Here is an 11,108-nt window from a genome sequence, read left to right as displayed (position 1 = left end):
CCACTGAGACTTCCTGTTCTGCACAGATCATTTCCCAGCAGTCTCCTCCTTATCATCACAGCACTGTGACGGGTGGCAGGAGCATATAGATAACAGAGGGACACACAATGGCTGCTGCTCACAACTTAGCCCCCTTTCCTGTGGAATGAGCCCACAGAGCATGCTCACAACTCAGTGCCTCTCTCACGGGGAATAAGCCCACAGAGCATGCTCACAACTTAGCATCTGTCTCCTGGGGAATAGGCCCACAGAGTACACTCAAAACTCAGCCCCCCGTTCTGTGGAATGAGCCCACAGAGTATGCTCAAGCCTCAGTGCCTTTCCCCTGGGGAATAAGCCCACAGAGCATGCTCACCACTCATCACCCCTCCCCTAGGAAATAAGCCCACAGAGCATGCTCACAACTCAGCATCTCTCTCTCTTAGGAAATAAGCCCACAGAGCATGCTCACAACTTAGCATCTCTCCTAGGGAATACGTCTACAAAGCATGCTTACAACTCCATCCTGTGGAATAAGCGCACAGAGCATGCTCACAACTCAGTGCCCCTCTACTGGGGAATAAGTTCACAACTTGGCCCCCTTTCTGTGGAATGAGCCCACAGAGTATGCTCACAACTGAGTGTCTCTCTCCTGTGGAATACACCCACAGAGCATGCTCACAGCTCAGTGCCTCTCTCCTGAGAAATAGGCCCACAGAGCATGCTTACAATTAAGTGCCCTTCATGGGAGAAAGAGCCTACAGAGCATGCTCACAACTCCGTGCCCCTCATGGGAGAAAGAGTCTACAGAGCATGCTTACAGCTCAGTGCCTCTCTCCTGGGTAATAAGCCCACAGAGCATGCTCACAAATGTGTCCCATACACAACGTAGGGTCTGGAGACGTTCATTGTGTCTGTCTCCCGGAGGCTTACTGTAAAGCATGTCACAAAGTTACACTCAGAAAATAGAAACAGATGATATAAATAAGAACATGTTCCAGTATCTGGAGCTAAATATATGTGGTACATCCCCTTCAAATAAACTGCTTCATGACAAGAGCCCCTGTACAGTATGGCGGCATTACATGCACTGTATGTGGTCATAACTTATGTGTATTGTATAGATATAGTGTAATATCATATAACATGTGTATATATATATATATATATATATATATATATATATATATATACACATGTCTGTGCTGGATGTGAAACCAATAACGGCATATCAGTGCTGAGCGCTCCATGGACATCCATCCAGTCCCTACAGGACTATAAGTCACTGATCATGTATAATATACAGTCTGACACGTCTTCTGGTTCTTCTCATGGATTCAGGACGAGCAGCTTGCAGGGATCTTCTTCTCTCTCCAGGTTACTGTAAATCCCTTTATATTAAATTGAGGCTTTAAAAGAGAACAGATCTGTGGAGGAGAAGGAGATCCAGAGCGTCAGTGAGAAGGAGATCCAGAGAGTCAGTGAGAAGAAGGAGATCCAGAGCGTCAGTGAGAAGGAGATCCAGAACATCAGTGAGAAGGAGATCCAGAGCGTCAGTGAGAAGGAGATCCAGAGCGTCAGTGAGAAGGAGATCCAGAACGTCAGTGAGGAGAAGGAGATCCAGAGCGTCAGTGAGGAGAAGGAGATCCAGAGCGTCAGTGAGGAGAAGGAGATCCAGAGCGTCAGTGAGAAGAAGGAGATCCAGAGCGTCAGTGAGGAGAAGGAGATCCAGAGCGTCAGTGAGAAGGAGATCCAGAGCGTCAGTGAGGAGAAGGAGATCCAGAGCGTCAGTGAGGAGAAGGAGATCCAGAGCGTCAGTGAGAAGGAGATGCAGAGCGTCAGTGAGGAGAAGGAGATCCAGAGTGTCAGTGAGAAGGAGATCCAGAGCGTCAGTAAGGAGAAGGAGATCCAGAGCATCAGTGAGGAGAAGGAGATCCAGAGCGTCAGTGAGGAGAAGGAGATCCAGAGCGTCAGTGAGGAGAAGGAGATCCAGAGCGTCAGTGAGGAGAAGGAGATCCAGAGCGTCAGTGAGGAGAAGGAGATCCAGAGTGTCATTGAGGAGAAGGAGATCGAGAACGTCAGTGAGGAGAAGGAGATCGAGAGCGTCAGTGAGAAGAAGGAGATCCAGAGTGTCAGTGAGGAGAAGGAGATCGAGAGCGTCAGTGAGGAGAAGGAGATCCAGAGCGTCAGTGAGGAGAAGGAGATCCAGAGTGTCAGTGAGAAGATCCAGAGAGTCAGTGAGAAGGAGATCCAGAGCGTCAGTGAGGAGAGGGAGATCCAGAGCGTCAGTGAGGAGAAGGAGATCCAGAGCGTCAGTGAGGAGAAGGAGATCCAGAGCGTCAGTGAGGAGAAGGAGATCCAGAGCGTCAGTGAGGAGAAGGAGATCCAGAGCGTCAGTGAGGAGAAGGAGATCCAGAGCGTCAGTGAGGAGAAGGAGATCCAGAGCGTCAGTGAGGAGAAGGAGATCCAGAGCGTCAGTGAGGAGAAGGAGATCCAGAGCGTCAGTGAGGAGAAGATCCAGAGCGTTAGTGAGGAGATCCAGAGTGTAAGGGGCCTATTCCACGGAGCGATAATCGGCCGAATCTGCCCAATTCAGCCGATTATCGCTCCGTGGAATAGAAAGAACGATCAGCCGATGAACGTGTCATAGGGATAGGTACTGGGGCCTGGATAGCTGCTGGGTGAGGGATAGGTGCAGGGTCTGGGATAGGTGCTGAGTAAGACATAGATACTAGGGCCGGGATAGGTGCTGGGGCCGGGATAGTTCCTGGGGCCTGTATAGGTGCTGGGGTCGGGATAGGTGCTGGGGCCGAGATAGGTGCTGGGGTCCCGGATAGATGCTGGGGCCGGTATTGGTGCTGGGGCCGGGATAGGTGCTGGGGCCGGGATAGGTGCTGGGGTCGGGATAGGTGGTGCTGGGGCTGGTATAGGTGCTGGGGTCGGGATAGGTGCTGGGGCCGGGATAGGTGGTGCTGGGGCCGGTATAGGTGCTGGGGTCGGGATAGGTGCTGGGGCCGAGATAGGTACTGGGGCCGGGATAGGTGGTGCTGGGGCCGAGATAGATGCTGGGGCCGGTATAGATGCTGGGGCCGGTATAGGTGCTGGGGCCGGTATAGGTGCTGGGGCCGGGATAGGTGGTGCTGGGGCCGGGATAGGTGCTGGGGTCGGGATAGGTGCTGGGGCCGGTATAGGTGCTGGGGTCGGGATAGGTGCTGGGGCCGGGATAGGTGCTGGGGCCGAGATAGGTGCGGCCTGTTTGATTAACCTATCAGTAATACTGCAGGATGGGACATGATAAGAGTTTATGACTAGTGAAGCAGCATATGGTAAGCGGTCACATACCTGTCTTGTCTAGTTGACGGACTGGTTTATTTTATGACATAAGTGACGGCACTATTGGGTTTGTACAAAGTCCAGGTCAGGAGTTCTATCCTTCGCGCCTGGTATCTGATCCTCATGAGCTGCACCTGGTGTCTGGGGACAATAGTATCTATGGGGGCCCCCCCGGAATCACACACCTCTCCCACCCTATAGGTATATACAGGTGTATACTACTATATATATATATATATATATATATATATATATATATATATATAGAGTATATGCTAGGTATATAGTATATACAACAACCAGTGGACAACCAGTAGAAATATGCGGAAAGCAGCGGAGAGCATGGTAAAGTCTTGTGGTTGGTGATGGGCGGCCATGCGATTCCTTACCTACCATTACATCCGCCTTGTACTGAGGTTTGTGGACATTACTAGACGTTTATCGGCTTTTCTCATGCTTTGTGCCCTGAGGAATGTGACCGCACTATAAATAATTGTCAGCCATCGCCCCTCATCGTCAGGCCATCATCTTTGCTCTAGACGAGAAGTGAAGTCTATTAACACGTCCTCTAAGGGCTGACGGCCAACAAGAATACCGACTACTGTAACTGCTACCTGGGGTTCTTTGATGGGATGGGGGTGGGGGGACATATAGCTTCAATAACTGGGGGCCAAGCTTTGTTAGGCCGATGGTCTTCTCTCCCAATCCGTCAACCCCTGGTCATGGCCAATAGTTCCCATGTTTCCTGCATGGTGATGGGACCTGCCGGGGTTACTATAAGGGATGGGGAAGCTTCGCCCCTCCAGCTGTTGCAGAACTACAATCCCCATCATGCTAAAGCTTTGGCTGTCCAGGCATGATGGGCATTGTAGTACGGCCTGAATTCTGTCCTATAGAGTGGAAAGATATGAGTTACCTCCTGTATGATGGCGCTGATGGTGGCGTCTGTAGGTGAGAAGCTCATAAATCTCACTTTAAGGACCGAGGTTCCTGTGGAAAATACAAAGATGAAGAATGTAAGTTTCCAGACTGGCCAGGTGGACGATAGGTGTATGGAGGGGGGGGGGGGGGGGGGGGGGGGGGGGGTCAGGACTGTTTTCTTGGGGGCAGTGGACAATGTTCTTTCTGACTTTCCCTCTCAACTCTTATTTCTAGCCAGATCATGTGACCCTTCCACCAGATTTACTGTGACGTCACGTACCATCTCTGTAATGGACTGACTGCCCAAATATACATAAGATCATAAAAGGTATTCACCCTATAAAAGACTTCCTCTTTCTGTGTACACTCTAGCTAGGAATTCAGTCAACTTTAACAATGGTGGAGGGGTTATCTTCATGAAAGTGTAATGGGAGGGAAATTAAAGTGACTGACGTCTAGGCTTGATTGTCCTCTTTATATCAATCACAGTCCTCAAGATGAACAGCGTCTTCATGTATCTGAGCTTACGTCATTCCCTGACAGTCAGAGCGTCCTGACTCAACAAATGCCAATCACTGAGCTCACTATAGACCCGCCTCCACCAGTGATTGGCTGAGCAGGAATCGAACCAGGAAGCGTTCATGGGTGGAGACCAGACATGTGAGGACAGCAGCAGGGAGGGGGATCAGCTGGTAAGAATGCCCCTCCCCCAGCAGGTTAGATACTGTATATATCTAATGCCTCTATAGCACATGGGGCGCTGAGTATATAAGTAAGCGTCTTAACTTCATCCCCAGCAGAGTTTTCGTGATATTAAGAGTTTAATTAATATGCAAATATGTTGTTTTGGTGCACTGGGGGCGGGGTTACTGCACCGATCCACCCCTGCTGGCACCCTGTGCTGATGTTCATTAGGAGGGGGGGCATCTGGGACAGTAGCCCCGCCCCCAGTGCACCAAAACAACATATTTGCATATGGATTAAAGTATCGCAGAAACATTGTCAGGGATGAAGGTAAAAGACTTATCTATTGTCTCAGCCCGCCGTGTGCTATAGGGACAACACACGGCCATTGGTCGTCCGCAGTATAGAAATCCATCTGATAAGGCCGGAACATCTCCTGTTAGATCAGTTATAGATTATCCATAAGAAGGACATGGAACTTACCATTTGTTGAACTTGGTACGAGAGTTGTGGCAGTAGTAGCTTTAGTAGTAGGAGTAGTAGTAGAAGAAGTAGTAGTAATAGTAGTAGGAGGAGAAGTGTGAGTAGTAGAAGTAGTAATAGTGGTAGTGGTGGTAGTAGGAGTAGTAGTAGTAGTATTAGGAGTAGTAGTAGTAGTAGTAGTAGTAGTAGTAATAGTAGTGACAGTAGGAGGAGTATTAGAAGTAGTAATAGTGGTGGTAGTAGGAGTAGTAATAGTAGTAGTGGTAATAGGAGGAGGAGGAGTGGTAAAAGTAGTGGTGGCAGTAGAAGTAGGAGGAGTATTAGAAGTAGTAATAGTAGAAGAAGTAGTAGTAGTAATAGTAGTAGGGGCAGCAGCAGTTAAAGTAGTAGAAGCAGCAGCAGTTATAGTAGTAGAAGCAGCAGCAGTTATAGTAGTAGAAGCAGCAGCAGTTATAGTAGGAGGAGCAGCAGTTATAGTAGGAGGAGCAGCAGTTATAGTAGGAGCAGCAGCAGTTATAGTAGGATCAGCAGTTATAGTAGGAGCGGCAGCAGTTATAGTAGGAGCAGCAGCAGTTATAGTAGAAGCAGCAGCAGTTATAGTAGTAGAAGCAGCAGTTATAGTAGTAGAAGCAGCAGCAGTTATAGTAGGAGCAGCAGCAGTTATAGTAGGAGCAGCAGCAGTTATAGTAGAAGCAACAGTTATAGTAGGAGCGGCAGCAGTTATAGTAGGAGAAGCAGCAGTTATAGTAGTAGAAGCAGCAGCAGTTATAGTAGGAGGAGCAGCATTTATAGTAGTAGAAGCAGCAGCAGTTATAGTAGGAGGAGCAGCATTTATAGTAGTAGAAGCAGCAGCAGTTATAGTAGGAGCAGCAGCAGTTATAGTAGTAGAAGCAGCAGCAGTTATAGTAGGAGGAGCAGCATTTATAGTAGTAGAAGCAGCAGCAGTTATAGTAGGAGGAGCAGCATTTATAGTAGTAGAAGCAGCAGCAGTTATAGTAGGAGGAGCAGCATTTATAGTAGTAGAAGCAGCAGCAGTTATAGTAGTAAGAGCAGCAGTTATAGTAGGAGCAGCAGCAGTTATAGTAGTAAGAGCAGCAGTTATAGTAGGAGCAGCAGCAGTTATAGTAGGAGCGGCAGCAGTTATAGTAGGAGCAGCAGCAGTTATAGTAGAAGCAGCAGCAGTTATAGTAGGAGCAGCAGCAGTTGTAGTAGGAGCGGCAGCAGTTATAGTAGGAGCAGCAGCAGTTATAGTAGAAGCAACAGTTATAGTAGGAGCAGCAGCAGTTATAGTAGGAGCGGCAGCAGTTATAGTAGGAGCAGCAGCAGTTATAGTAGAAGCAACAGCAGTTATAGTAGGAGCAGCAGCAGTTATAGTAGGAGCAGCAGCAGTTATAGGAGTAACAGTAGTAATACTGCTGGTTGTAGCACTGGTCCCAGGGCTGATAGTTATATTTGCTGCAGTCGGTGAGGTTGTTGTAGGTACTGTAGAAGCAGTCGTACTTGTTTCACTTTGCTGATTACTTGTTGTTGGTATACCAGTATTGGTTATGAAGGTTTGACTATATGTTGAAGGAATAATTGGGGTTTCGTATATTAGCTCACTAGTAATACTTGCTGTTGTTGTCAGGGTTGTAGGGCTGACACTTGTGGTGTTTGTTACACTTCTTTGGGTGCTTATAGGTGTAATAGTGTTGCCTGTGACAGTTTGGCTGGTTGATGAAGGAATGGTTGGGGTTTCGTACATTCTGGCACTAGTAAAACTTGTTGCTGTCGTGTCTGTAGGACTGATACTTGTAGTCTTTGTCACACTCATTTGTGTGCTTGGAGGTGCAGTAAAGCCTTGACTCATTGTAGTATCGAGAACGAGAGTTGTAGAAGGAAAAGGAGTGGTGGTCACCGGGCTGATGGTAGTGGCTTCCATAGTCACACTGGTTGTTATACTGGTTGTTGTACTGGTTGTTGTGCTGGTTGTTGGGTTTGTGGTCTTTGCGGTGGTTTCTGCTCTTTGCTCTGTTACAGTGTCACCTACACGGTTGGTGGTTAGAGTTTCTGTAGATAGATCTAGTGTCGGACTAGGTGCAAAGCTTGAGGATGTGTTTCCATTGGTCGAGGTCCCGACTGTAGTAGCTAAAACCTCTGTGGTAGAGGGCATCACTTCTGTGCGAAAGGTAGAGATCCTCTCCTCTGTATTGGTGGTTCTGGTATCTACCATATTGGTTGTAGTGTCTATGGCTGCATCAGTCCCTGTAGTGAGTACACTATCGGTGGTTGGGATGATACTATCTGTAGGACTGACACCAGTTGTATCTGTAGCATTGCTTGAATTGACGTCACTTGTTGGATCTGCCGGGGTGGTGAGCTCATTTTTATTGGATATATAGAGGATGTTGGTTGTACTGGTGTCAGATGTCGGCTCACTTGCTGTGATGGTGCTGGGGCCGATACTATGTGTCCCACTTGTAGGGTTATTGTCACTTGTTGGCTCATTCTCTGTAGCGGTGTTGGTGCCAGCACTATGTGGCACACTTATAGGGTTATTGTCACTTGTTGGCTCATTCTCTGTAGCGGTGTTGGTGCCAGCACTATGTGGCACACTTGTAGGGTTATTGTCACTTGTTGCCTCATTCTCTGTAGTGGTGTTGGTGCCAGCACTATGTGGCACACTTGTAGGGTTATTGTCACTTGTTGGCTCATTTTCTGTAGCGGTGTTGGTGCCAGCACTATGTGGCACACTTGTAGGGTTATTGTCACTTGTTGGCTCATTCTCTGTAGCGGTGTTGGTGCCAGCACTATGTGGCACACTTGTAGGGTTATTGTCACTTGTTGGCTCATTCTCTGTAGTGGTGTTGGTGCCAGCACTATGTGGCACACTTGTAGGGTTATTGTCACTTGTTGGCTCATTCTCTGCAGCGGTGTTGGTGCCAACACTATGTGGCACACTTGTAAGGCCATTGTCAGGTGTTTGCTCAAGCACTATGGTGCTGCTGATGCCAACACTATATGTTACACTTGTTTGGTCATTGTCAGGTGTCGGTCCTATGTTTGTGGTGCCACTTGTAGCAGCATTGTCAGTTGTTGTCTCAGTCACTGTGGTTGTGCTGGTACCTATACTATGTGTCACACTCGTTTGGTCATTGTCAGGTGTTGGTTCCATTTTTGTGGTGCTGCTTGTGCCGATACTATGTGTCACGCTTGGATGGTCATTGTCAGATGTCAGTTCCATCACTTTGGTGGTGCTGGTGCCAATACTGTATGACACACTTGTATGGCCATTGTCAGTTGTTGTCTCAATCACTCTAGTGTAATCGGTGCCAGCGCTATATGTGACATCTGTTTGGTCAGTGGTAGGTGTTGGTTCCATCTTTGTGAAGGTGCTGGTGCCAATAACCTTTGTCACACTTGTATAGCTATTGTCAGTTGTTGGCGCCATCAATGTGCTGGAATTGGTGCCAGCGCTATATGTGACATCTGTTTGGTCAGTGGTAGGTGTTGGTTCCATCTTTGTGGTGGTACTGGTGCCAATGCCATTTGTCACACTTGTTTGGTCATTGTCAGATGTCGGTTCCATCACAATGGTGCTGCTTTCACTAATACTGTATGTCACACTTGTACTAGCTTTGTTAGTTGTTGGCGCTATCAATGTGCTGGAATTGGTGCCAGCGCTATATGTGACATCTGTTTGGTCAGTGGTAGGTGTTATTTCCATCTTTGTGGTGGTACTGGTGCCAATAACATTTGTCACACTTGTTTGGTCATTGTCAGATGTCGGTTCCATCAGTGTGGTGGTGCTGCTGGTGCCGATACTATATGTTACACTTGTATTACCACTGTCAGGTGTCTGTTCAGTCTGTATGGTGCTGGTGCCGATACTATATGTCACACTTGTTTGGTCATTGTCAGGCGTTGGTTCCACCTTTGTCATGGTGCTGGTGCCAATACCATTTATCACACTTGTTTGGTCATTGTCAGGTGTTGGTTCGATCTCTGTGATGGTGCTGGTACCGATACTATATGTCACACTTGTACCAGCATTGTCAGTAGTTGTCTCAATTACTCTGGTGTAATTGGTGCCAGCACTATATGTCACACTTGTTTGGTCATTGTCAGGTGTTGGTTCCATCTGTGGGGGGGTGCTGGTGCCAGTACCATATGTCACACTTGTTGGCTGAATCACTATTGTGGAATTAGTGCCGGTACCATATGTCACATTTGTATGGCTGTTGTCAGGTGTTGGCTCAGTCACTGTGATGGTGCTGGTTCTGATACCATTGTCAGGGGTTGTACCTGGTGCTATAGTAGTATTGATAGTATCTGATGTACTGATCATAGTTACAGCCTGGCTTCCATTATGGTCTATCACAGTGGAGATACTGATCTCTGGTGATGCGGTGGATGATACATTGCCGCCATCTTTATTGTCCTTAGTTGTATCACTGGGCTCAGATGTTGTGTCGCTCCATTCTGGTCCTGTAGTCAGTGATGTAGAAGCTTCAGACATGGTAGTATAGGTGGTAGCGGTAGTCAGCGCACAACCTGCAAAGGAAAGTTATTATGTGTTATTATTTATATACTGTAAATGATCAGTGATGTAACGTAATACGGCAAAATAGAGAAAAATAAAAGTATCATAGGACGCGCGCAGCAACTGTAAGAAATATCAGCAATGGACTGACTGGTCGCTGTGGAGGTCTCCTCATCTCATCTCCTTATCTTCTCATCTATCTATTGTCTCAACTTCTCATCTCTTCTCCTCATCTCCTTATCTTCTCAACTTCTCATCTCTTCTCCTCATCTCCTTATCTTCTCAACTTCTCATCTCTTCTTCTCATCACTTCTTATCTCTTCATCTTCTAGACTTCTCACCACCTCTTCTCATTTCATCTTCTTATCTCCTCATCTCCTTATCTTCTCATCTATCTATTGTCTCAACTTCTCATCTCTTCTCCTCATCTCCTTATCTTCTCAACTTCTCATCTCTTCTCCTCATCTCCTTATCTTCTCAACTTCTCATCTCTTCTCCTCATCTCCTTATCTTCTCAACTTCTCATCTCTTCTCCTCATCTCCTTATCTTCTCAACTTCTCATCTCTTCTCCTCATCTCCTTATCTTCTCAACTTCTCATCTCTTCTTCTCATCACTTCTTATCTCTTCATCTTCTAGACTTCTCACCACCTCTTCTCATTTCATCTTCTTATCTCCTCATCTTCTTATCTTTTCCTCTCATCTCATCTCATCTCTTCTCATCTTATCTCCTCATATCTTCCTCTCCTAACCCCTCACGTCCGCATCTTCTCATCTCCTTATTTTCTCATCTGCTGTCCTCATCTTCTTATTTACTTCATTCTTCATCTCCTCTTCTGCTCACTTCTCATCAACTCTTCTCCTCATCTCCTTATCTTCTCATCTCTTCTTCTCATTTTCTCATGTCCTACTTTCCTCATCTTCTTCTCTCCACATCTTCTCATTTCATCTTCTTATCTGTGCATCTTTTCATCTTTTTTTCTCATCTCCTTATCTTCTCATCTCCTCATCTTATCTTCTCATGTCCTCCTCTCCTATCCCCTCACATCCTCATCTTCTCATCTCCTGGTATCCTCCTCTCCCTATCTTCTCAACTTCTCATTTGCGCATCTTCTCATCTCCTCATCTCTTCATCTCCTCTTCTCCCCATCTACTCATCTCCTTATCTTCTTATCTCCTCATCTTCT

General features: G+C 47.0%; 1 protein-coding gene across 1 annotated transcript; it reads right to left on the bottom strand.

The window, feature by feature from the left end:
• Window positions 1-2,710: 2,710 nt before the first annotated feature.
• LOC138784096 (mucin-2-like) lies at window positions 2,711-9,898 on the bottom strand. Its single transcript, XM_069959612.1, has 3 exons — window positions 6,901-9,898; window positions 4,229-4,302; window positions 2,711-3,244 (listed from the first exon to the last, which is right to left on the bottom strand). Exons 1-3 carry the CDS (start codon window positions 9,896-9,898, stop codon window positions 2,711-2,713), a joined length of 3,606 nt encoding a protein of 1,201 aa, XP_069815713.1.
• Between the last annotated feature and the right edge of the window lie 1,210 nt (window positions 9,899-11,108).

The sequence above is a fragment of the Dendropsophus ebraccatus genome, chromosome 2, assembly GCF_027789765.1.
Source record: "Dendropsophus ebraccatus isolate aDenEbr1 chromosome 2, aDenEbr1.pat, whole genome shotgun sequence".
In the NCBI taxonomy this organism is placed as follows: domain Eukaryota; kingdom Metazoa; phylum Chordata; class Amphibia; order Anura; family Hylidae; genus Dendropsophus; species Dendropsophus ebraccatus.
The sequence above is the reverse complement of the archived record's forward strand: the minus strand, read 5'-3'. Positions and strand labels throughout refer to the sequence as shown.

Bases quoted from the DNA above. Each gene is read 5' to 3' on its own strand.
- LOC138784096 (XM_069959612.1), bottom strand. From the start codon at position 9,898: ATGTCTGAAGCTTCTACATCACTGACTACAGGACCAGAATGGAGCGAC. The intron at 4,303-6,900 runs GTACGACTGCTT...TATTTTCCACAG, and splicing joins TAATCAGCAAAGTGAAACAA to GAACCTCGGTCCTTAAAGTG. The intron at 3,245-4,228 runs GTAACTCATATC...TATTACTGATAG, and splicing joins TCAGCGCCATCATACAGGAG to GTTAATCAAACAGGCCGCAC.